The sequence below is a fragment of the Chiloscyllium punctatum genome, chromosome 11 (genome assembly GCF_047496795.1).
Source record: "Chiloscyllium punctatum isolate Juve2018m chromosome 11, sChiPun1.3, whole genome shotgun sequence".
Classification (NCBI taxonomy): Eukaryota; Metazoa; Chordata; class Chondrichthyes; order Orectolobiformes; family Hemiscylliidae; genus Chiloscyllium; species Chiloscyllium punctatum.
This window is the reverse complement of record NC_092749.1, coordinates 73,798,915-73,826,902: the sequence shown is the minus strand read 5'-3', so window position 1 is coordinate 73,826,902 and position 27,988 is coordinate 73,798,915. Positions and strand designations below refer to the sequence as shown.

The window sequence follows — 27,988 nt, the reverse complement described above, 5'->3', positions numbered from 1 at the left end:
CATGAAGTCCCATCTACTGCAGAAATTCACTAAAAGGTTCCTAATACAGCACCTTACCAACCCACAACCATTACAGTCTAGAAGAACAAGGGGAACAGATACATGGAAACACCACTCCTAGCAGGTTCCACTCCAAGCCACTCATTATCCTGACTTGAAATATGTTGCCATTCCTTCACTGTTGCTGGGTCAAAATCCTGGAATTCCCTGGCATTCTGGGTTTACCTAACCAAATGGACTGCAGTGAATTGAAGAAGTAGCTCACCACCACCTTCTGAAGAGCAATCAGGGCTGGGCAATAAATGCTGGCCAGCCAGCAATGCCCATATCCCATGGCTGAAGTTTTTTTAAAAAAGCATTAATTTTTTCAGCTTTAGTATTTCTGAACATAAACAATCATTTTATAAATAAAATCTCAAAAGTCTGCTGCTGTAGATTTCTTGACCACAGAGTTAGGGGGTTAAAACATAGACCATTTCCAGTTATTTAATTCATTGATTCACAAACGGTTTGAAAAATGGGACATGGTTTGCAGTAATGTTAGAACATTGAAGTACCATGAAACAAAAGTCCCAAGTGCAAGACAATAGCACAAGAGAGCTGCTGAATGTTGCTTAAAATAAATTGTAAGAAAAGTTGACAAAATACCGATCATAATCTTAACCACTTACCAAAGGCAGTTCCAGATCCATTCCTCTCAAGGTGTAAGTGGTAAATGTTCATCATGGTGATTTCTATTTCATCATATAACTGCACCAAAGAGAGAGAGAGAGAGAGGGACTATCATGAAATTTAAGCAATAGATTGCTACAGGATAAAATCGCTTGTAAGATGTTAGGGATGTCCAATCTACAAACACAGGGAACATGATGGCCTAATGGTATTACTGCTCGACTATTAATCCGAAGAACATTCTGGGGACCTAGATACAAATTCATCATGGCAGATTGTGGTGTGAATGCAATAAAAACCTAAAATTAAGAATCTAACGATGACCATGAAACCACTATCAATTGTCTGAAAAAATCAACCTGGTTGATGTCTTTAAAGATCATTTTATCCATGTTTTACTTTTAACCTGATTTTTATTTTACAATATTTTTAGATGCATATTTTCCCTCAATAGAAACAAATGCAAACTGCACTCTTCCACCATCATTATGTTTCTGCACATGTCTGTAGCATACGAAACTCATCTGCCACATCCGTATTCTCAAATACGTGCACTGCAAGCCTAATTTAGGAGGATGTGATGCCCTGGTTGTATTGTTGTTGGACTAGTAATCCAGAGACATAGGTAATGCTCCAGGGACCGGGTTTAAACCTCACCATAGCAGGTAATGGGATTTGAATTTAATTTTCAAAATCTGAAATCAAAGTTCTAATAATGATAAAATGCTTAATTATTATGTACTAATCTCCTTTAGAGAAGGAAGCTGCCGATCAACCTAAGCATGGGAAATGACCGTGGCAAACATAACCCCAATAACCCTGCAAAGTCCCCTTATTAACATCTGATGAAGTAGTGTGAAAATTGGGACAGCTGTATTTCAGATTAACCAAGCAACAGCCTGAAATCATCATACTCATGGAATCATATGTCACAAACTCCCAGACGCACCAGCATCACTATCCTATCCAACCGGCAAGGTAGACCCAGCAGAAGTGGCAGCTTAATAGCATCTGGAGGTCCTCAGCATTGACTCCAGATACCATGAAGTGTCATGGGAAAGAAAACCCCCTGCTAATTATTGTAGAATATCTTCCCTCAGCAGATCAATGTGGAATAGCACTAATTTATCAACACTCAGAGGAAGCACTGAGGGTGGCAAGGGCACAGGATACACTGTGGGTCAAAACTTCAATGTTCAACAAGAATGGCTCAGTCGGACTACTACTCATCAAGATAGTCTAGTGATAGAGGACATAACTGCTGGAATTTGAGTCTGTGCTAGGTGGTAAGGGAACCAAGGAGGGTCCTCATCCTCACTAGTCTGCCTATTGCAGAGGCAACTGTCCATGATAGTATCAGTAAGAGTGACCACTGCAGTCTTCTTGTGGAGATGAGGTTCCATCTTAACACTGATAATATCCTCAACCATGTGCAATCATTGTGCGCCATGGGCCATCATCAGAAAAATCATACTGCAACATAATCTACAGACTTCTGGCCTGGCATATTCCAATTCTTACCAACAGCATATGCAGCAACTGATAGACAACGGATTCCAAAACCAGCATATTAGATTTAAGCTCTCCAGTATTGCTTTATCTAGTCATGAATGGTGGATGATAATTAAACAACTCAAAGGAGGTAGTGGTTCCACAAATATCCCCAAAAATGGGGGAACCATCACGTCAATGCAAAAGAAGAGGCTTTTGCGTTTGCAAAAATCTTCGCTCAGAACAGAACTGGCTCAAAAGTTAGAAGACAGAGGGTGGTGGTGGAAAGTTGTTTTTTAGACTGGAGGCCTGTGACTAATGGAGTGCCACAAGGGTTGGCACTGGGTCCACTACTTTTCATCATTTTATATAAATAATTTGGATGTGAGCATAAGAGGTATAGTTCGTAAGTTTGCAGATAACACCAAAATTGGAAGATGTAGTGGACAGCGAAGAAGGTTACCTCGGATTACAATGGGATCTTGATCAGATGGGCCAATGGGCTGAGGACAGGCAGATGAAGTATAATTCAGATAAATGTGAGGTGCTGCATTTTGGGAAAGCAAACCTCAGCAGGATCTATACACTTAATGGTAAGGTCCTAGGGAGTGTTGCTAAACAAAGAGACCTTGGAGTTGCAGGTAGATAGGATAGTGAAGATGGCGTTTGGTATACTTTCCTTAATTGGTCAGAGTACTGAGTATAGGAGTTGGGAGATCATGTTGCAACTGTACAGGACATTGGTTAGGCCACTTTTGGAACATTGCACGTAATTCTGGTCTCCTTCCAACGGAAAGATGTTATGAAACTTGAAAGAGTCCAGAGAAGATTTACAAGGATATTGCCAGGGTTAGAGGATTTGAGCTATCGGGAGAGGTTGAATAGGCTGGGACTGTTTTTCCTGAGCATCGGAGGCTGAGGGGTGACCTCACAGAAGTTTATAAAATTATGAGGAGCATGGATAGGGTAAATAGACAAGGTCTTTTCCCTGGGGTGGGGGAGGCCAGAACTAGAGGGCATAGATTTAGGGTGAGGGGGGAAGATATAAAAGAGACCTAAGGGGCAACCTTTTCACGTAGAGGGTGGTACATGTGTGGAATGGGCTGCCAGATGAAGTGGTGGAGGCTGGTACAATTGCAACAGTTCAATTCCAAAGACATCTGGATGGGTATATGAATAGGAAGGGTTTTGAGGGATATGGGCCAGGTGCTGCTACTGGGCCACAGTGGGCAGCACGGTGGCACAGTGGTTAGCACTGCTGCCTCACAGCGCCAGAGACCTGGGTTCAATTCCCACCTCGGGCAACTGTCTGTGTGGAGTTTGCACATTCTCCCAGTGTCTGCGTGGGTTTCCTCTGGGTGCAGGTTAGGTGAATTGGCTATAGTGTTAGGTGCAGGGGTAAATGGAGGGGAATGGGTCTGGGTGGGTACGCTTCGGTGGGTCAGTGTGGACTTGTTGGGCCAAAGGGCCTGTTTCCACAGTAATCTAATCTAAAAATATCTGGTTGGTATGGACAAAAGGGTCTGTTTCCAAAACAGACTGAAGGGTCTGTTTCCATGCTGTACATCTCTATGACTCTAAGTGCTCAGCAGATGCCAGTCTTTGATTCATAGTTTGATTTGGTCCTTGACAACATCCTGGCAATAGTATGGAGATATGTGCTCCAGAACTTGCTGCACTCGTAGTCAAGCTGTTCCAGTATGGTTACAACAGTGACATTTACACAATAATGTAGAACATTGCTCAGACATATCGTATACATAAAAAGCAAAACAAACGCAACCTGGCTGATTACCAAACAAAAACCAAAAGAACTGCAGATGCTGTAAATCAAAACAAAAACAGAAGTTGTTGGAAAAGCTCAGCAGGTCTGGCAGCATCTGAAGAAAAAATCAGAGTTAACGTTTCAGATCTGGTGACCCTGCCTCAGAATTGATTGTATGTAGGAAAATGTCAGTTTACGTGCAAAAGAGAGGGTTGGGAGGAAGGGGTTAAAGAGTAAACGATAGGTACGAACTGAGCCCAAAGAGACCCTGCAACCTTCAGGACTTAAATATTGAGTTCAATAAATTTTGGGCTTGAACTCTTATGTCCCAGCCCCCAACCGCGCACACAGGATCACAGAATGTCATTACACACAACAGATTGTTACTGTTATCTACTCCTTTGTTGGTCCTAACTGTTCTTCTCTCACTTTGGGTTCCATCCCCATAAGGTCAGACTCCTTCGATACTGAAGCACTCCATGCCTAAATGCAGCAAGACCTGGACAACATTCAGACTTGGCTGACAAACAGCATGTAACATTCACATTACACAAATGCCAGCACCTCCAATAAGAAACAATCTAACCATCGCTCCTTGGCGTTCAATGTTGTTACTATCACTGAACATCCTGGGATTACCAGTGACCAGCAACTCAACTGGACTTGCCATATATAAACAGTGAATAGGAGGAAGTGAAGACTGCAGAAGCTGGAGAGTCAGAGTCAAAAAGTGTGGTGCTGGAAAAGCATAGCAGGCTGGGCAACATCCAAGGAGCAGGAGAGTCAGTGTTTAGCATATAAGCCCGATGTGGTCTCCTCTATATCTGGGAGACAGGATGCCAACTCACACAGTGGTTCAGGAAACATCTCTGGTCTGCGCACACCAAACAATTCCACTGACCTGTGGCCAATCACTTCAATTTCCCCTCACACTCCCCCAAGAACATGCAAATCTTGGACCTCTTCCATAGCCAAATCAAAGCCACCTGCCAACTGGAGGAAGAATGCCTCATCATCAACCTTGGAACCCACAACCACACGATATCAACATGGACTTCACCAGTTTCCAAATCTCCCCTTGCACTATCTAGATCCAACCCTCCAACTCGGCACCGTCCTCTTGACCTGTCCATCTTCCTTCCCGCCTCTCCGACGTACCATAATCACCTCTTACCTGCATCCACTGATCACCAAAATAACCTAATCTTCCCCACAGCCCTACCCACACCCTCCTGTGTATCTCTCAGCCCCCTTCCCCCTCCACATTCCAGAAGAAGAGCTTATGCCCGAAACGTCGCCTCTCCTGATCGTCGGATGCTGTCTGACCTGCTGTGCTTTCCAGCACCACACTTTTTCATTCATAAATACAGTGGCTACAACAGCAGATCAGAGGCTAAGAATACTGCCATCATTCATTCATTCACTCTTGCAGACTCTATTCCACTCTCAAGGAGTCTGTAGATGGCTATACAGACCAGTGCAGTCACCACAGGCTCTGTTACAATTGGGACAGATAGTGGATGCAGGAACGGGTGGGTGCGGCCTCTACGATTTCCCAAAAGCAAGTCTTGGAGTGCCCATTGCCAACCTGGATGCTCCTCCTCCAATTTGGAGGGTCTTGGGCAGTGATTCCCAGGTGTCTGTTGGAATGCTGCATGTCACCAGCGAGGCCTTGGAAGTCTCACTGAAGCATTTCCTCTGTCCACCTGGGGCTCACCTGCTGTTTTGAAGCTGGGAATAGAGTACCTGCTTGGGGACAGTCGTATCAGTCATGCAGATGATGTGCCCAACCTATGGTGTTGTTGCATCTTTCTTCCCAATAGATAGATGGGCAGGGTCTTGCACAGGCAACGTTGGTGGTACTGATCTAGTGCCTTGAGGTGTCTGTTGTATACAGTCCATTCCATAAGAGGAGGGCAGGAACCACCACAGCTCTGTAAACTGGGATCTCCGTGTGGGATCTGATGTTGTTTGCCTCGAACGCCCATTTCCTCAGGTGGCTGAAGGCTGTGCTAGCACATAGGGAGGCAATGCTTGATCTCTCCAATAGATGCTTTGGCCAACAGGAAACTCCCAAAGGGCTGGAAGCAGTCAATGCTGTCCCTGGCCTCCCTGTGGACCTGAACGACCGAGGGTTTGTTCCACAGTGCCAGGTCAGGTTGGTGGAGGATCTTCATTTTGTGGATGTTCGGGGCGAGATACATAGCTTTTACCTTTACGAAGGCATATGAGAGTAAGGTCTGGAGTACATCCTGAGATTGCACGTATGCATTAATCATCTGCATATTGCAGCTCAATGACATTGGTTGGGGTGACTTTGGTTTTGGCTTGATGGCGGATGTTGAATAACTTCCTGCAGGTTCTGTAAGTTAGCCCCACTCCAGCGGGGAGCTTGTGGGTGGTGAGGTAAAGCATTGTAGTGAACTACATTGAGAACAGTGGTGGGGCGATGATACCGCTCTGCTTGACACCATTCAGGGAATGGGTCAGTGGTGGAGACATTTGTCATTATGACTTGCAGGTTGTCGTCAGGCAGGTGAAGGATGGCATCAAACTTCATGGTACAACCAAAGTGGAGAAGGACGTTCCATAATGCTTGCTGATTGACGGTGTTAAAGGCCTTTGTAAGGTTGAAGGCAGCCACGTACAGGAGTAGGTTCTTTTCTCTTGCAGCTGTTGCTTGGTGAAAATCATGTCAATTGTGCCAGTGACTGTAAGCCACACTGCTACTCTGGGAGGAGACCATTCAGGAGGACCTTGGCAATGGCTTTTCCAATAGTCGACAGCAGGAAGATTCTCCTGTAGTTATCAGAGTCAGACTTGTTCCCTTTTTTGAAAATACTCATGACTGCAGCATCTTGGAGCTCTCCCGGGATGCTGTCCTCCTTACAGATAAGGCAGTCAAGGGATGTAGCTGCAGCAGGAGCTGTTTGCCTCCACACTTCAATGTCTCAGTGAGGATACTGTCTGCTCCAGCAGCCTAGTTAAGCTGGCAATGGATTTGTCTACTTCATGCAAGGCTGGGGTGTTGCATGAACACGTGGCATGTAGTATGCTGTGGGATGTATTCAAGGATGCTTGGATCGATGACTGAGCCCTGGTTGAGGGAGGTCTCTGAAATGCTCCCTCCAGCATTGTTTGATGGCTCCTTTATCTTTGATAAGAGTCACTCCACCCTTGGCCAGCAGTATGGTGGGGACTTGGATATTTTGTCAATATGTGGTCTTGACAGCATAGAAGAAACCCTGCATGTCATAGTTGTCAGCCATTCATTGGGCATCCAGTGCTTTCTCCACCCACTGCCTGTTCTTTTTGCCATGGGTTTGTTGTTGAAGCTCAACCTTCAGTCGCTGTAGGCCTGCCTTTTCTTTTCCAAATGCAGTTGTTGTTTATACTCAAATGCCACGCGCTTCTGGTTTAACAGTTCTTGGATCTCCTGATCATTCTCATCAAACCAGTCTCAGTGTTTCCTTGTTGTCTTGTATTTGTCCCTTTGGCAGAACAATGTATTGGTGATGAGGTGGTTATATTTGCAGCATTTGGTCAAGGAAGGGTGCTGTTGCTTCCCTACTACCTCTATCCTGATTACAACACCCAAAAGGTCTGCACTTTTGCTGACTCTGGCAATGAAGTCACCAAGGACAATTAGTTTGCCCACTGTAGGGACCCATGCGAGATTGGTCAAGGCTGGAATAGAATTTCTCGTCCTCAGCTGTTACATTGAGCATTGGTACATACGCACAGGGTATGGAGACATACTGATTCTGAACAAGGGTGAATTGGAGTGCCATAAGGCATTCACTTATTCCAAAGGGGGGAGTCTATGAATTGGTCCACAAGTTGGTTTTTGATGGCGAAGCCGACTCCATGGATATAGCACTTTTTTGGCCTTCTCTTTCCAGAAAATGGTGCAGCCACTACCTTTTTCTCAGAGCTGCTCTTCCCCTGCTCATCAGGCTTCACTCAGGGTGGTGATGTCAATGTCAGAGTGCCTAAGATCCCCAGCAAAAATTGTGGTGCAGTGATCTGGCCTGTCACTGGGACCTTTGGACAATCCTGCTAAACTCCATTCAAAGGATGTGGAAGGAGCCTGTGTGGGAGCTCTTCTAACATGGGGAACCCATTGCACATCAGCTACCACACAGGCTGAGCAGCGCAAGATATTAGTCCAGTGGCGAAGGGGTTCCAAGACAACTGGACACCAGGCACTGCAGTTTAGCCTCAGATTGCCTGCAGTGGAGTTCAGACAAACTATTCTGCGCTCAGCAGCACCTCCCACTGGGTTAGTGCAAGGTCTGAGGTGAGGACAAGGTCAGTGTGCTTCCTGTTACTGTGCTAGTCATTCTCAGTTTGTGGTTGAGAGATCACTTGGCTGGGGGTGCGGATCTGTAAAAGGAATCACTGGGGTGGGGGAGTTTATATAAAAAGTAAACAATAAACTGGGTTGGGTTTTTTTTTTATAAAATCACTGAACTGGTAGGTGATTAGTTTATAAAATTACTGGGCTGGTAGAAGGTTATATCTGTATAAGCACTGGGCTGGGGCATTTATACAAACCGTGCGACTGGGTGGGGGTGTTTTATAAAACATTGGGCTCAGACATTGTTAATAAAAATGATCACTAGGCTGGGTGATATGATAAAAGTTTATTGGGGGGGGATTAAAGGTACAAATGCTGGGCTGGGAGACAGTTATATAAACATTGGGCTGGGAGTGTGTTTTGATATTTTTGAGCTGTAGTTGTTATAAAATTACTGGGGGTGGGGTTGATAAAAATACTGGATATGTCAGGCGGTTTGTTATATTATTACTAGGGGTTATGTAAACACTGGACTGGGGTGTGGCACTGGAGTTATAAAAAAACTGGGCTGAGGGGATTGTTACAAAATGATTGGGAGTCATATAAACACTGGGCTGGAAGGGCTGTGTTAAAAATTTGGGGGGGGGGGCATTATATAAACACTAGACTCAGGATTGGGAAGCGTTACAAAAATGTCACTGCAGCAGCAACTGGAGCTTCAGCAGGCGGGCAGTTCGTTGGCTGTGCAGCTACTGCAGTAACTCATCACTGACTACCCAAAGCCTGTCCACCACCTTCAAGACACAAGTCAGGAGTGTGATGGAATATTCCCCACTTGTCTGGTTGAGTGCAGTTTCAACACAAGCAGCATGACATCATCCAGATGAAAACAGCCAACTTAATCGGCACCACAACCACAAACATTCACTCCCTCACCACTGCTCAGTAACAGCAGTGTGTACCAACTACAAGATGCACTGCAGAAATTCACCAAAGATCCTCAGACAGCACCTTCCAAATCCAGGACTACTTCCACCTAAAAAGACAAGGGCAGCAGATACATGCAATGCCATCACCTGCAAGTTCCCCTCCAAGCCTCTCAACATCCTTACTTGGAAATATATTGCCAGTGTCAATGTATCAAAATTCTGGAAATCCCTCCCTAAGAGTATTATGGGACATGCATGGACTGCAGCTGTTCAAGACGACAGCTCACCAACACTTTCTGAAGGGCATCTCGGGACCAGCTAGTGATGCCCACATATCATGACTGAAGAAAACAAAATATCGATGTGATCAGTTTTCCAAATTTAATTTTAGCATGCTTAACTCATTGTTAAAATAATTTTGTACAACATTGAAATTGCTAAGGTTAAGAGTTAAATACATGCTACCTTCATTCCAATGAAGGTACTGGAAGTGAGACAAGACTTACATAATTGATGTTATATGATTTATAGCCTTTAAAGGTAGAATATCATCCATGATATTGCAGAAAGGAAAGGAATGGTTATTAAGCCTGGAAAATTTTATTAAGAGATCAAAAGCAGAAATGTTTGGATTTTGAGATGTTTTTGAAAGATGGGAAAACAAGTGGAGAAATGGCAGGGTTGAGGGAGGGTGTTCCAAAGGATAAGGTCCAAATGGTCAAGGTTCTGACACAAAAAAAGAGAACTGAAGTGAAATGGAAGGGTATCCAGAGATAAAGGGTACGTGGAACCATAGAAAGTCATAGATTAAAGTTAGAAATGAACCATGAAACAATTTTGAATGAGAAACCAATCTTAAATTTGATGCCTTGAAACAAAGATGGGCACGTAGATTGGTGATGGTCGTGCAAGATTATTACATTTGGATGACTTGGAAGTTTATGGAGCGTGAAGGGAAAGACATCAGCAACAGGGTTCAGACATGCCAAAGGTAATTATACGAAGTTCAGTCATAATATGGTAAGACAAGAGTGGTGATAATAGGATACAGGGGTTAAGGTTCAGCACTTTTACAAATATGTCAGAAATTACATACAACTTAGTTCTTCTCAAGAAAGTTAAAAATCACAACACCAGGTTATAGTCCAACAGGTTTAATTGGAAGCACACTAGCTTTTGGAGTGTCGCTCCTTCATCAGATGGTATTACCACCTTATGAAGGAGCGAATTTTAACTTTGTACACCCCAGTATCTCCAAATCATGACTCCTCTCAAGAAAGTAGGCATGATGTGCATGCTGAGAGCTTTCAATTGATGCTGTGACAATGGATGTCATCAAGGGGCAGTATATTGAAGAGGAGCAGGAATTGAGGGACGGATCCTTTCAAAAAGTAATCAGGCAAGAGGAGAACATGGTGTTGCTCCAGATATACTGGCTACAACTGGACCGGAAAATAATGGACTTTTTGAGGAAAATACTATAAGGCAGAGTAGAGAATCCAGGTAGCCTGGTTGCCTTGTAAGAAAGGCATGCAACGAAGTCAAGGAAATTAAGAGGAGTAATATATAACAATCATGTAGAATATAATTGATGGCATTATAGTTAATGAGGCTAATAACTGACAACTCCCTTAACAACCTGGCGAGTATAAATTATAACCCTATGCAGAAATGTCTAGTTATGTTTAGTGTAACCTGAGTTAACAATTTTCTGATGAACAATTAAAATGTTACTGCTATCCTCAGCACATCTGAAAAACACTGTTCCTTCTGGGTTTATTCAGAAGATTTTGGCTTCACACTATGCTCCCAGATTTGATCACAACCTAAGTTTCAAGATTTTACTGGATATTACCTTTTAGGGTGACATATGAAACCAAGGCACCACTTACTTGCACAAGAGAACTGAGCAACACTATTTACTACAGGTTAGTTAGTTATTTATTTCATCTAACTGTAGGAGCTTCTGTTTAACTGGCATTTTTCATGGGATGTGGATGTCAAGTCAAGGCCAATATTTGTTGTCCATCCCTAATTAAGCTTGAACTAAATTAAAGAGTTAAGGTCAGAACAGCAGACTTTCTTCACTAAAAGGCATTAGTGAAACCTGGATATTCATAACAAACAACGATTGTGTCATTCTTGATGAAGGGATTATGCCTGAAACCTCTATTCTCCTGCTGCTCGGATGCTGCCTGACCTACTGTGTTTTTCCAGCACCACACACTCGACAATGATACCATTAATGAGGCTAGTTTACAATTCCAGAATACTAACACCCTTCGATTTCTAGTCTAGTGAAATAACCACAATGCCACCGTGTCCCCTACAACATTAGCCTAAGTTACAGAGATTAATTGGTTAGGAAATGCTTTGAAAAATACTAATTATATGGTAAGACATGATAATGAGGCATTTTAAAACATCTTTTTGGATTAATACTCATTACTACTTTAATAAAGTGCTTGTCAGCATTGCATTGATTGAATCAGTTTATATTAATTCTGCCTACAATATTCTCCATACTTGCAGCTGAAGTTTATGCTTAGAAAAGGCCTATGGAATGCAGATATCTATGGAACTATGAAATGGACTATGCATAATCATTTCAAATCAGGAAAATGACCTTTATTTATATAAAAAATTGTATCAAATATTACCTGTTCCTGTATATAGTCCAAACTGTTAGGAACATAATATTCCACATTATTGTACTCCATTCTTCTAAGACGAACACAGTGATGAATTGGATCCAGTTGTCTTATCTGCATTGGACAGAAATATTAGTTAATTATTCCAAGATTTGCAATGTCTGACGTGAAATTATTTTGTTTTTTTCTCACACCACACAATTTCACGTCAATACAGCAGGTAATCAATTTGCACTTGTTAGCAGAATGAACAGATCAGAATAATTCAGTACCATCCAACATTGGAAACCAATAAACATCTTTTAACACACCTCCAGCATACCTGGTTATTATTACATCACTGCTTTTGGGGAGCATTATTTAACTGCCATATTTTCTACATTACAAAGGTAACAACATTTCAAAGAAGTATTTTCTTCGGTATCAAGCACCTTAGGATGCTGAGATCATGAAGAACAAAACAAATCCAAGCCTTTCTTTTTTAAGATCTCCACAAGGAGAAAGAGAATCTGTTCTTAGGAATTACCAGTTATGAAATTTTCCAACACAGTGGGAAATGATATTGAACATAGTAATGCAGCCAAAACACTTGGCTATCTTTTCAAAATATAAAACATATTCAGTAATCAATATTTAAGAAGAATGCAACAGTTGCACGGTAGTATAGAACTCAAGAGCTGTTGGAAAAAAAAGGGATACACTGTAGAAGAATTTCATCTTGCACTCATCAGGACAGATGTAAGAATACCAAACTTGAAAGGGGCCAACAACATACACTGAAAGAGAAACAAATGATGATACATTGACAAGTTGACTCTTATTGGTCAATGCGGTGTCATACTGTGAAACAATTGTCCCCAGACATTTCCTTTAATTTAAAAAGGAGGCACAATGTCTGGACAAGTTCCTTTTGTTTGTGATGAATACATCTGTTGTATAAATATATATAAGTTCTAGCATGCATAAAGTGAGTTACTTTGTAAACCTGATGGGATAACCTTAAATTAGTTATTGCTGTAATTCTTTACACACTGGGAATTGTTCAAATATGTAAACCGTACATCCAAACAACTATAGATTGCATAAAATAACATACCCTTTTGGCTGTTTGTAATAGGTAACTGTCTTCAGCATACTCTAAAAATTCAAGATGCGTCATCGCATTTTGGATGTGGTTCCATCATTGGACAGTGTGTGTCTATTTATTTTGCACTGATCAGAAAAGTTTCAACAGCATATTTTTTTCTCCAGCAATGTTCAGGAATTAAATGATAAATTGACTACAAACTTACAATTTTAGCCAATTAAAGCACTTTCATTCCAATTACAGCATCACCATAATTCATCACCAATAATCATGCACAATTGAAAGCAATTTAATCAGGTTCCCTCTGCACCTTACGAAGGCAGAGCTGAAGAGAAAAGTTGACTTGTTTCTGCTTGGCAATATCAGCAAGGCAATTGACGAAACACAGTTTTCTCCCTCCAAAGTTAGAGCAAATCATAACTAGGGACAGGCAACAGAGATATCACCAGTGAATGGAGATGGTATTTACTTTTTTTAAAAATGAAGTAAACATGCATATTACAACTACAGAGGAACCTTGATTATCCGAAGGGAACAGGCAAGGAGTACTTCATTCGGTTAATCAAACGTTGGATAACAGTTAGCCAAGCATCTGGACCTTGTGACCTTGTTCAGATAATCCGAAATTCGGTTAATCGAATGCCAGATAATTGAGGTTCCTCTGTAATCAGTAATTAATTCAAAATTAATGCAATTTGATTTTTTTCTCAGCTAATTTGCTCAGTGCAAAAAAAGCGTTTCAAATCTCCATCATAACACTGATCTTTTTATGAAGGGAAAGTAACTAGGCATTCTCACTCATGCAGGCAGCAAAGCAATGGGATCTCACGAACATTCATGCTCTCCAAACACTCACCTGCAGAACTGAAACGCGAGAATGAAATAAATCAGCTCAGAAGCAGCAGACAGTAGAAATCACTGGAGAAAGGAATCATGAAGTACAGGAAAGGATGAAAGAAAAGAAACAGCAAATCAACTATGACCTAGCTGTAGAGATTGTTTTTCCCTGGAAAGTAGAATAGCAACATACTAGGCGGATTTCCAAATGTGTAAAATGTGCATGCAAATTGTTACAGCATTTTCTATCGGGGATATGGATACTAATCAGTTTGAGAACATTCATCCTTCAAAAATAATGCATAGTAGACAATTTGAAACTGGACAATCATTACTAAATAACATTCTTATTAGAGCCATCGTCACAACATAACAGAGGTAGTCTTATGACCTCTTTTGGTAATTGATCAGGAAGAGACAGAACATAAAGTGATTAGCAGATGTACATTAGACAGGATAAACACAGACTACAAAGGGCCTTGCTAGGGAGTTGGTGATTTAAAAAAAAGGAGGCAGCCTGGACTACATAATCATTGCGAAATGGGAGACCTAGGATGGATAAGAACAATACTTGATACATGTACCACAGGAGCTAAGTAAACAGATGTCTGTTACATGCAATTGGTAGTTGACAAGTTTAAAGTTGAGCAAGGGTATGTATACATTACTTTAGATGTATAAAAGAAATAAGCACTTGTGGCTTTTCAGAGTAAAGTCTCAAACTGTCTAAGGCTGGCTCTCCCTGTGTACAATTTAATAAATGATGGTAATCTGTGCTTAGTACACTGGTGGTTTCTCAGCCAAGCTACACCACAATGACACTGGAGTCAACAAAAGGATCTTTATCACGTCACCAGGACCAGCTTATTTTACATATCACCTCACCAAACTGACGTGGTGAAATTCCAAGAATCTAAATAAGAAGTTGAGACAAGGGATACTATGGGAAGCCAAAACCATGCAGTTAGGTTAGATTCCTAGAACTCACAAAGAGAACAGATCAACCAAAGACACAAGTTGAGAAAGTAACACCACACAGAGAGGGCATATGTCTAAATAAAAGACAAAAATGCTTTCAGGAAAGGAGGAAGTGACAGAGGGTGTTGTGGAACAAAAGAAAATGCTGAAGAAACTCAGAAGGTCTGGCAGTATCTGTGAAGAGAGGAACAAAGTTATTTTTAAGTTCAAACTTGATTTTTCTCTTTTCACAGATGCTGCCAGACTCGCTAAATTTCTCTAACAATTTCCATGCTTGTTTCAGGTTTCCAACATGGCTTTTATAAAGATGTTATGGTCTCTGATTGAGGACTCCAGGCCTCTATAATGAAGTTCACAAAAGAGCACCAGAAAAGACCAAAACACAAAGATAGATGGAACCTAGAGGGGAAGTACCCCAAGGAAAAGAAAAAAAAAGCATAGAAGGCCAAAAGTAAGACAGAAGATAGAAAGGGACAGTTATTATTACCACTATGTATTTACAACTGTGCATTTGAGCAAATGTCAAAATAAAACAGTCGAAGAAAACAAAATATTAGAAATTGGTGCCAGTATGCCTTGTTATTGATGAGTAGGAAATTGACTGAGCAAGTTTAGGGGAAATGGTGACCTAGTACAGGGAAGAACCACTGTATTGAAAGAGTGGCCCACACAGCATGACTGTGAGAGGGAAAACATTAGTCCCATAACTACAGCAATGAAGAAAGCAATGTCTAAAGTAGGAAACATAATGGTGAAGGAGAATATTATTGCAGATGGATTTGGATCAGCCAACACATTTTACAGGATGAGTGATAGGGAAGTTTGCAAGTTGCTAGGAATAAAAAAAAGTGTCCTATTCCCAGGCATTCACAGAGCTCAGCCATGGTTCCCAATGATTTGGACGTTAAAGAATGTCTCTTGAATGTCTTTAGCTGACACAACAAGATTAGACTGATCCATTGGTTAACACCCTGTGACTCAAGACAACAACCAGTAGCACAATCACATTAACTCCATAACAAAGTTAATGGCAAGAAAAGTGATAGTGATGATTGATAGGGGACATTATGAATGCTGGCAAGAAAGTAGGACCATCGAGAAAGTGTGGTTAACAGTTCATGAGAAAGCTTTGCAAGCAGCTGTATGGCTGGAGGAGAATTTAGAATCAGCAGATCACATTTTACATGGACGGAGGCCAGGAACAGAACAGAATAGTACCCAGTGTCAGGATAATAAGAACTTTAAAAACCAGGAGCAGGAGTAGACCATCTGGCCCTTCAAGCTTCTCCGCCATTCAATAGCATCATGGCTGATCTTTTTGTGGACTCAGCTCCACTTACCCGCCCTCTCACCGTAACCCTTAATTCCTTTATTGTTCAAAAAAAGTTTATCTTGGCTTTAAAAGCTTTTACTTAAGTAGTGTCAACTACTTCACTTGGCAGGGAGTTCCATAGATTCACAAGTTCATTCTCAATTCAGTCCTAAATGTGCTCCCTCTAATTTTGTGGCTATGCCTTCTTGTCCTAGTTCCACTTATCAGTGGAAACATCCTCTCCAAGTCTATCTTATCTATTCCCTTCATAATTTTACATATTTCTGTAAACCCCCCCACCCCCAATTTCTTCTAAACTTCAATGAATATAATTCCAGTCTACTGTTTTGCCTCATAAGCCGACCCCTCACCTCAGGAAGCAATCTCGTGAACCTCCTCTGCACCTCCTCTAGTGCCAGTAGTGCCTGGATTTTAGAAGAATGAGAGGTGATCACATTGAAACCTATAGGACTTTTAAGGGGCTTGACATGGTAACTGCAGAGAGGATGTTGCCCCTCATGAGAATGTCTAGGACCAAAAGGCACGGTGGCACAGTAGTTAGCACTGCTGCCTCACAGCGTCAGAGACCCAGGTTCAATTCCCACCTCAGGCGACTGACTGTGTGGAGTCTGCACGTTCTCCCTGTGTCTGCGTGGGTTTCCTCCGGGTGGTCCAGTTTCCTCCCACAGTCCAAAGATGTACAGGGCAGGTGAATTGGCCATGCTAAATTGCCCATAGTGTTAGGTGAAGGGGTAAATGTAGGGGTATGGGTGGGTTGCGCTTCGGCGGGTCAGTGTGGACTTGTTGGGCCAAAGGGCGTGTTTCCACACTAAGTAATCTAATCTAATAAAGGGTCACCAATTTAAGACAGAGATGAGGAGAAATCTCTTCCTTGAGAGTTCAGTGTCTTTGGAACCCCAGAGAGCTATGGGGACAGAATCCTTGGGTATATTGAAGGACAAAATAGACAGATTTTTGATCAGTAGAGTCATGAAATTGGGTGTGAAGATTGTCGGATCAACCATGATCCAATTAAATGGCTGAGCTGGCTCAATTGGCCTACTCTTATTCCTATTTATGGAATTATAGAGTTTCATGGGGCATTGATATTTGGGACTCTTCCCTTTCATGATTTAATGATCTGGATCTTGGTGTGCAGGGGACAAGTTCAAATTTTGCAGCTTATGCAAAGCTTACAAATTATAAACTGTGAATAGTACAGTGTGGCACTCCAGAAGGACATTGAGATGATAGCAGAATTGGCGGATAGGTGACAGATGAGGTTCAATACTGAGAAATAGGAAATTATGTACTTTGATAGGAAGAACATTGAACTACAACATAAAAAGGGGAGTTACAATTCTAAGGTGGCTCAAAGGCTAGGGAACCTGGGTGTATACATGGACAGATCACTGAAGATGACAGGACAGGTGAAGACAGAAGTAAATAAAGCATACAATGTCTTCACCTTTATTAATAGGAGCATAGATTGGATTCCCTACAATTTGGAAACAGGCCATTTTGGCCCAGCAAGTCCACATGGACCCTCCAAAGAATAACCCATCCAGACCCATTCCCCTACCCTATATTTAGTCCCAAACCTACAGACAATTTAGCATGACCAAGTCACCTGACGTGCACATCTTTGGATTGTGGGAGGAAACCGGAGGACCTAGGTGAAATCCACGCAGATATGGGGAGAATGTGCAAACACCACATTCAGTTACCAGAGGTGGGAATTGAGCCTGGGTCCTGGCAGGTGAGGCAGTAGTGCTCACCACTGAGCCACCATGCTGCCCTTAAAATAGAATACAAAACTATGGGGAATGATGTTGAACTTTTGGAAGAAACGTGTTAGACCTCATTTGGAATATGATGTTTAGCTGTGCCTGCCACATGATAGACAAGATATGAATGTATTGGAGAGTTCAGAAGTGATTTACAAGAATGGCACCAGAAAGAAGAACCTTCAATTAAGGGTATAATTGAAACTGTATTCTTTGGAGAGAGGAAGGCTGAGAGGAAATTTGATAGGGATTTTCAAAATCATGAGACAGATAGTTAGAATACATAGAAGTTTTTGCAGCTCATAACAAGAACAAGAATAAGAGGGCATAGGTTGAAAGTGATGTGCATCCCAAGCAAATGTGAAGCAAAAAACATTTTCACACATCAAGTAGTTAGGGTAAGGAATGCACTACAGCCAAGTTCAATTGATGCATTCAAGCAGGCACTGAATGACTGTTCAGGTATAAATAGTGCACAAGCATATGGGGAAAAAGCAGGAGATTGCACTGGGTAACGATGCTCATTTGAAGGGGTGAAGAGAGAAAGACAGAGTGAGAGACTTGAATTGATCAAGGAACGAGAGTTCCCATGTTAAGTAGCCTTACAGTACATTGACTCGTGACAGTGACATACCCCACCATCCTGGACAAGAGCCTAGGCAGCTTTGCACATGAAAATATCAAACCATGGACCCAACCCACAACAACAGTATTAAACAGTAAAGGGAAAGATACGGAGACCGCAAGTAACAACTAAACTTGCCCAACATTGCCTAGTGGTATTATCACTGGACTGCTAATCCAGAGACCTAGGTAATATTCTGGGTACCCAGGTCAAATTCTGCCATGGATAGAGGGTGCAATTTGAATTCAATAAAATCTGGAATTAAGAGTCTAACGATAACGACAAATCCATTATCAATTCTCAGAAAAAACCATCTGGTTCACTAAAGTCCTTCAGAGAAGGAAACTGCTATTTTTATTTGGTCTGGCCTACATGTCCTATGGTATAAGCAACATATAACTGAAAGTAGGCATTAAGAAAAGCCTGACACAGGCTTTGAGCCAGTTCTCCTATGAATTCTTATTGTGCCTACCACCTTACGTTATTCAAAATGCGGTCTAGCAAATATATAGAACATATCACAATGCCGCAGCAAGATAGGACATTTGCTGATGATAAACACTTCAAGTTGCAAGGCTGTGCAGATACTGGGAAGTTCCATCCTCATCAAATGGCATGCCAATGCACAGCTCTTACGTCTGGAAGCACCTGTGCATGGACCTCGGAGGTCTGTGCTGAAGGAAAAAAAAGAGAGAGAACACTACTGATGATACAAAGCAAGTAAATACCAATTGTTGGGAGGATTTTTGAAATCTGAGATCAAATATACAGGTACACCCATGCAGTAGGATCACCTCAAGTATTGGCTGTTGGCCAATTAGGATTGGTTCTATATTTAACATATTTGGGTCACCGCATCAGAAGGACACAGAAGAGATAGCAAGAAGCATTGAATTCAGGGAATGCAGGGCTGAACAGATGTGGTAAGAATCCATACTACAGGGCCAACCTGTACAGAAGATATAACCAAATACCTTTACAACCCTAAGCCTTAGACCAAGTCAGTATCTATGAACTGGTGGAACACAAGGGGAAAGATCAACACAGTTCAATTGGCTACCTTGGCTACACCAATTGCCAAAGTGACAACTGAAATGGATTGTTTTTTAAAATTGAAATGTTTTTTAGCAAATAAGATTAAGCAGAAGACAGTATAAGCAATTATGCTTGGGTAATGGGCCAGGCCCTGGAGTGGATGATCGAATCAAGGAGGTAGCCTAGTCTGCACCGTCTAAGAAATATGGGAAACCTTGGAAAGATAAGAATAATTCTTGATTAATTTACCATAGGAATTAAATAAACTAATGCCAGGAGATCTGTTTAAGACGCAATTGCAAATTGATGATCAGCGCAGAGTAAGAATATGCCCACTGACTTGAGGTGTATACAGTGAATGAACATTTGTGCCTTTTCAGGAGTATAGTCTGACTTGATGTATACACTTGGGGAAAAAAAAATCATAAGCTGTACCGCTTGATCTCCTGGTTTGTCAAGGCACACCATACACAAGTACAGCATGTCCAGAGTTTGGGGAGTCAAATAGTGAGTGACTTAATACATAATTCACAACCTCTACCCTGCTCTTTCAGTTACAATTATATGGCTGATCCACAGTTTAATTTCTTGAAAGTTATGCCCCCCTTATCTAAGCAAAGTTATCAGACATTGGAGGCATATAGGAGAATGTTCACTGGGCTGACACCAGGTATAGAAGTCTTGTCTTATGAGGAGAGGTCAGGTAGATTGGGCCTATACTGATTACAAAATCAGCAAACCATTTTCAATGCTTCAGTGCTGTCTTTTGCACTAATATGCCATTCTCTGCCATCATTGAGGATGGCGACATGTATGGTGCCTTTCTCCTCCAGTTAGATGTGACAGGACTTCAGAGTTTTAACTGATCTGCTAGTCATGGGATCATTTAAAACCATACTACACCTGCTTTTTAAGCACAGACACAGACTTGTGTTGTACATTCATCATATTAATTTCTCCTTTTTAGGTATGCCTGGTGCTGCTCCTGTTATATTCTCCTGCAACTTTCATTGATGCAAGTTTTGCTCCTTTGCTTGACAATAATGGTAAGGGGTTTTGATTGAACTAAAATATTCAGAGCAGGGGCAATGGGATGGTGGGATGTGGAAACAGGTGCATAATAATTTTTTAAAAATAAAATCAGCCCTTCTCTTAATTCTTTCAATTTGATCTAGAACCTCTACAGGTCTCCAACTACGGATAGGTTACAGTGCCAAAAAGCAGATAATCAGGAAAACTAGAAAATAACATGTACTGTTGATAAATGGAACAAATCAGTGGATGTACATGGACTTGCAGAAGGCATTTAGTAAGTGGCAACATCAAAGGTTATTGCAGAAAATAAAACCTCCAGGTCGAGAATGCAATATATCATTATGGATAGAGGATTGACTAGCAGAAACAGGAAGTAGTGACACATAGGTCATTTTTCAGCTGGCATGATGTGGTGTGCCACAGCAATCAGTGCTGGTACCTCAACTTCTAAAATTTATATAAACAACTTTGATGAAGGGACCAAGCTTTTGGTTGCTAACTTTACTGATGACACAGATATTTCCTCTATTTTAGCAACAGTAAGAGCGGTGACATTGAGGACCAGGGAGCTGTCAGGAAGGTGAAGTTTTCCTCTTAAAGACTTACCTCATGAACTGAAGGCTCAACAGGAGTGTACATGGGCATGGAGTTTGCTGGGTATGTGAACTGATGTGTTTGCACTGTGGCTAAACAAGCCACAGACCTGCTCCTCGAACCAAAAAAAAGACAGTGTTTGGAGGGTTGGTAAGTTTTGTTTTCATTTATTCAATCTTTCTTGATCATTTAGGGCAGAGGGGATGGAGGCTAGGACAGTTGTATGCTCTTCTTGCAGAATGAGAGGGGTAAGGGTCACCACTGGCACTCCTGCTGACTTTGCCTGAGAGAAGCACACCCAACTCCAGCTCCTCACAGACCGGGTTAGGGGAACTAGAACCAGAGATGGATGAACTTCGGATAATTTGGAAGGCAGAGGTTGTGATAGAGAGGACTTATTGGGAGCACACCTAAGTTACAGGACAAAGGTAGCTGGGTGACTGTCACAAGAGGGAAAGGTAATAGGTAGACAATGCAGGGAGCCCCTGTGGCCACTCCCCTCAATAATAAGTTGGATACTGTTGGGAGGTCCTACCAGGGGGAAGCCACAGCAGCCAGGTTTCTGGCGCTGAGCCTGGCTCTGTGGCTTAGAAGGGAAGGGGAGAGAATAGGAGAGCAATAGTGATAGAAAATTCAGTTGTGACAGGAACAGACAGGACATTCTGTGTCAAGATTAGAGTGGCGATGGAAAAGCACGGAAGGTCAGGCAGCATCTGAGAGGCAGGAAAAAAATCAACATTTCAGGCAAAAGCCCTTCATCAGGAATGGCCACTTCTGCCTAGGAAATTCTGTAGTCAAGAGCGAAACTCCCAGATGGTGTGTTGCCTCCCAGGTGCCAGGGTCAGGGAGTCTCTGATCACATCTACAGAATTCTTAAGGAGGAGGGAGAGCAGCCAGAAGTTGTGGTACACATCGGTACCAATGACATAGGTAGGGAAAGGGAGAAAGACCTGAAAAGTGAATACTGGGAGTTAGGTTGGAACCCAGAAGGCAGAACGAGTAGAGTAGTAATTTCAGGATTGCTACCAGTGCCACAGTCTAGTGTGGCTAGGAATACAGTGTGAGTGCAGATGAACATGTGGCTGTAGGGCTGGTGTAGAAATGAGGGCTTCAGATACGTGAATCATTGGACTACCTGCTGGGGAAAGTGGGAACTGTACAAGGACGGGTTGCACCTGAACTGGAGGGGCACCAATATCCTGGGCAGGAGGTTTGGTAGAGACCTTTGGGAGGGCTTAAAACTAGTTTGGCAGGGAGATGGAACCTGAGCTACAGATCAGATGATGGATTAGATAGTGAACAGCCAGATACAGCGTGCATTCTGTAAGGAGGGATAGGCACTTGATAGGGCAAAGGCACAGTCAGTGTGATGGATACAAGAATCAAGAATACGGGTGACGAACTCTTAGCATGTATCAGTACTTGGAACTATGATGCTGTGACCATTACAGAGACTTGGATATCATAGGGACAGGAATAGTTGTTGGATGTTCCAGGGTTTAGATGCTTCATAAGGAATAGGGGAGGAAGTAAAAGAGGTGGACGAGTGGCATTGCTAATCAGGGATAGTATCACAGCTGCAGAAAGGGAGAGCATAGAGGATGGTTTGTCTATAGAGTCAGTATGGGTGGAAATCAGAAACAGGAAAGGAACAGTCACTTTATTCAAAGTTTTCCCCCCAGTAGCGACAGAGACACAGAGGAGCATATTGAGAGGCAGAGTTTGGAAATGTGTAGAAGTAACAGGGTTGTTGTCATATGTGACTATAACTTTCCTAATATTGATCAGAACCTACTTAGTTCAAATAGTTTGAATGGAGCAATTTTTGTCAGGTGTGTCTAGGAAGAGTTCCTAATGCAATATGTGGATAGGCCGACTGGAGGGGAGGCCATATTGGATTTGGTGTTTGGCAAAGAACCAAATTTTAGGAAGCACCTGCTTATAGTGCTGGGTTGGTTTGTTCTACTGAGACAAGGAAGGGATGGTAGGTTGAAAGAACCTTGGGTGACAAAGAATGTGGAACATCCAGCCAAGAGGTAGAAGGAAGCTTACTTAAGGTTGAGAAGGCAAGGATCAGATAGGGCTTAAGAAGGTTACAAGGAAGGAACTGAAGAACGGACTTAGGTGAGCTAGAAGGGGACATGAGAAAGCTTTAGCGGTTAGGATTAAGGAAAACCCTAAAGCATTCTACACTTATGTGAGGAACAAGAGGATGGCCATGTGAGGGTAGGGCCAATCGGGTATAATGGAGGGAACTTGCTCTTTGAGTCGGAGGAAGTAGGAAGGTCCTTAATGAATACTTTGCTTCAGTATTCACTGAAGTTGATGTTTGAAGATAGCGTGAAACAGACTGATATGCTAGAACAGGTTTATGTTAGGAAGGAGGATGTGCTGAAAATCTTGAAAAACACAAGGATAGATAAATCCCACAGGCCAGTTGGGATATACCCTAGGTTACAACAGGAAGCAAGGGAAGAGATTGCTGCACGTTTGGCAAAGATCTTTGCATCCTCACCTGTACACTGAAGTCGTGTGAGATGATCGGAGGTTGGCAAATGGTATTTCCTTGCTCAAGAAAGGGAATAGGGATAATCCTAGGAATTACAGTCTAGTCAATCTTATGTCTGTGATGGGCAAAGTATTGGAGAGGATTCTGAGAGACAGGATTTATGATTATTTGGGAAACCATTGTTTGATTAGAGATAGTATGGCTTTGAGGGGGGCAGGTCATGCCTCACAAACCTTACTGAATTCTTCGAGAGCGTGACAAAACACATTGATGACGGTAGAGCAGTCGATGTGGTGTACATGGATTTTAGCAAGGCATTTGATAAGGTTCCCCATGGTAGGCTCATTCAGAAAGTAAGGAGGCATGGATCACAGGGAAACCTGTCTGGATACAGAATTGGCTGGCTCATAGAAGACAGAAGGTGGTGGTAGATGGAGAGGATTCAGGCTGGAGCTCAAGTCATCAGTGGTGTTCTGCAGGGATTGGTTCTGCGACCTCTACTGTGATTTTTATAAATGACTTAGATGAGGAAGTGGACAGGTGGGTTAGTAAGTTTGTCAATGATGCAAAAGATTGGAGGAGTTGTGGATAGTGTGGAGGGCTGTTGTAGGTTGCAATGAGACATTGACAGGTTGCAGAACTGGGCTGATAAGTGGCAGATGTAGTTCAACCTGAAAAAGTGTGAAATCGTTCGTTCTGGAAGGTCGAATCTGAATGCAGAATACGGAGTTAAAAGCAGGATTCTTGGCAGTGTGGATGAACAGAGGGATCTTGGGGTTCATGTCTATTGATCCCTCAAAGTTGCCACCCAAGTTGATAGGGTTGTTAAGAAGGCATATGGTGTGTTGGCTTTCATTAACAAGGGGATTGAGTTTAAGAGTTGCAAGGTTACAGTGCAGATCTATGGAGTCCTGGTTCGACCACACTTGAAATAATGTGTTCAGTTCTGGTTGCCTTATTATAGGAAAGATATGGAAGCTTTAGATAGGGTGCAGAGGAGATTTGTCATGATGCTGCCTAGATTGGAGGGCATGTCTTATGAAGAAAGGTTGAGGGAGCTAGAGCTTTTCTCATTGAACAAAGAACGATGAAAGGTGACTTGATAGTGGTGTACAAGATGATAAGAGGCATAGATAGAGTGGATAGCCAGAGAATTTTCCCATGGCGGAATTGTCTATCACAAGAGGGCATAATTTTAAGGTAATTAGAGGAAGGTTTAGGGGAGATGTCAGAGATAGGTTCTTTACTCCGAAAGTGGTTTGTGCGTGAAATGCACTGCCCGTGGTAGTAGAGTCAGATACATTAGGAACACTTGGACAGGCACATGCAAGTTCATACAATGAAGGGTATGTAGACTGATCTTCACATAGGTTAGAAGACTAACACAACATAGAGGGCTGAAGGGCCTGTCATATGTACAGTAGGAAATTAAGTTGTGAATAGGAGCTAAGGAAGCTGCAAGTTATGTTAATTGAGTAGATAAGATAAAATCACTATAGTCCTAATGGACCACAAAGTTGTTCAATCATTAGAGAGACAATTGGTGGTGGTTTAATCAGAGGGTCACCATGCGAGGACATAGGTTGAAATGGTGAGTCCTTCATAGTAACTTCAGCCAATGTGGAAACTGAACACTGGCATCACATTGCTTTGCAAACCAGCCAAACTAACTGAGATAACCGAATAAAGATCTGGCAAATGGAGTACAATGCAAGAAAATGTGAAATTGTCCATTTCCGCAGAAAGAATAAAGCAGCAGTATATTATCTAAATGTTAGGAGAACGTAGATCTCTGAGATGCAGTTAGACCTGGGCGTCCTTTTGTACTTCATGCACCAAAATAATAGCAGATATAGCAAGCCATTAGGAAAGCTAATAGAATGTTATCTATATTAGTAGGGAAACTGTACAAACTGAGGAAGTTATGTTTCAGTTATACAAGTAGTTCTCCTATAACACCATAGTTGCATTGCAGTAAAACCTCACTTAATAGAAATAATGGGGCCAACAAGAAATGCGAAATTCGGGGCAGACCAGCAAAACAAAAATCACTCACGATTGTTGAAAAATCACCCAAAAGGTCTAACACCATGTATACAAGTAAACTTAACACAGTCATTTTAAAAATTTTGTTAATGTATTGACAGGTGGTCATCATGGTGCATAAGGTAGACTCCCTCATTCCTGTTAAGTGAGCTATATCGCATATTCTCTCCTTATGCTCAAAAGGCTTTATAATTTAGAGCTTCTCTTCCCAATGTTATAGCCTTTCTTTTGCTTTCGCCACTTGCAATTTTATCACCAGAACGCTTTTTGTTAAGATTCTTGTCACTATGTCCCTCAAAAAAAGGGACAATCTTTCATAGGAAGCTGCTCGATGTATTTCTCTCAAAAGCTGCTCTCTGTACAATACCTCTCATAGAAAGCTGCTCTGTTGGCTGCGGACACCGGCGCATGCGCAGAATGAAGCGCATGAAATGATTACTGCTAGAATCGTATTATTGCAAACATAGATAAGCGTTCTCAAAACTCCCATTCCCTAACTCTTCAGAGACCTGATAAGCAAATTGCACTGCCAGAATGTGTTATCTGAAAGCTAACTGTACAGGACACTGTTGAGACCGCGTTTGGAGTACTGTGTATGACATTCGTTTTCTTATTTAAAGGAAATGTAAATATATTGGAAGCAATTCAGACACAATTTATCAGATGAATCTCAGTAATAGTTGGGTTGTCTAAGAAGGAAAGGTTGGATAGACTAAGTTTGTATCCACTGGAGGTTTGAAAAATAAAAACTAATTTGTCTGAAACACACAAGAATCTGAAAGATTTTAGGAGGGTGCATCTGGAAAAGATGCTTCGCTTATGGGAGAATCTAAAATGTTGGGTCATTGTTTCAAAATAAGGGGGCAGCCATTTAAGACAGTAGAGAAGAATTTTTTTCTTAGAGGGTTGTAAGTCTGTGGTAATCTCTTCCTTAAAAGGTGGTTGAAGCAGAGACTTTGAATATTATTAAGGCAAAAGACAACAGATTCATGATAAGGAAGGGAATGAAAGATTATTATGGGTTAGTGGGATGTTGAGTAATTAAATCACCCATGACCTCCTTGAATAATGGAACAGGCTTAAGGAGCCAAATGGCCCAATTCTAATCCAATGCACATGTTTGTACACATATCTTTGACTCTGTAGGATTTAAGGTATGAAATAATGCTGTAGAAGAGCACCACTTCAGAATTCATGACATGAGTACAGATTCACAATTTCAGTCTCACACCTCAAATGAGGAGTAACTTGCAATCACTTTTTTTTCTTGTTTCTCTCACTGAAGAACAGAAATGCTAAAATAGCAATCACAATATGGTGTGGAGAGGGGATAAAAGTAGGGGAATAAGACTAGGAGGGGAAATGAGGGAAAGAGTGAAACAACTTGTATTTGTATTGTATCTTTAATGTATTAGACATTTCAGAGCATTCAATGGAGCATTATAAAAGATATGAAACCAAGCTACATCAAGTAGTATTGGATCAATGATTAAGTTTAAGTAAAGACTGGGTTTAAGCAACAGCTTAAAAAGGAGGGAAGAAGGGTAGAGAGATGGCAAGTTTTAATAAGGAATTTCCAGAGCTTAGACAGCTAATGAACAAAGATGAGTAATTGCAGTGGATTGCTTGCACCATTGGTGTCTTTCTTTTCTGTGACGAATATGACTATGAACTAATTGAGTCTAGATATTTTGGGTGGTTGAGACACTGTAGGAGATAACAGCTATGTCAAGGCCATGTGAGAACTTGCATAGATAAAAATAATATCTGAGGCAACATGTAGGTGAGAAATAGGGAAACTGCACCAATGACATCACTGTGGCAGGGGCAGAGAAGCTATCGCAGATTATCTTTGGTTACTTTATGTAAACATAAATGGAACCAAATAAGTTCAGTCCCACCCAATTGGGGATGGTATTGAAGGAAGACAATGTGATCAATCAAATTAAAAGGCTGCAGACTGGTCGAGAAGTTTGCAAAAGATAGTTTACCTTTACTATAGTCCTGTCAGATTTCATTTGAGAGAGAAGCTGCTCCACTTTGGTACAGGGGCAGGGGCAGGAGTCTGATTAGAGAGATTTAAATATGGAGTTAATGGAGAAAGAAAGCACAAAAAGGGGCAAAAACGAGAAAGAAATGAAAGATGAGGAGCCAATTATCAAAAATGGTTTGATGTTGGATTTATTTTGCAACGATGCATGAGTTATTTGAATCACTAAAATTTAAAGTTGGCCAATGTAGCTTCATGCAGGAAGCGTTACACAGAATCAAAAGAACACATACAAGCTATTGGGTCAACTTGTCTGTGACAGAATCTATGCCCCATTTGAGACTC

General features: G+C 41.8%; 1 protein-coding gene across 1 annotated transcript in view; it reads right to left on the bottom strand.

Moving 5' to 3' along the window:
* Positions 1–27,988, bottom strand: part of tiam2b (TIAM Rac1 associated GEF 2b) — a 380,474-nt gene that overhangs the window by 123,496 nt on the left and 228,990 nt on the right. Inside the window, 2 exon segments of the mRNA XM_072581048.1 lie at positions 672–750; positions 11,818–11,922. Of these exon segments, the coding sequence (XP_072437149.1) occupies positions 672–750; positions 11,818–11,922 (184 nt within the window).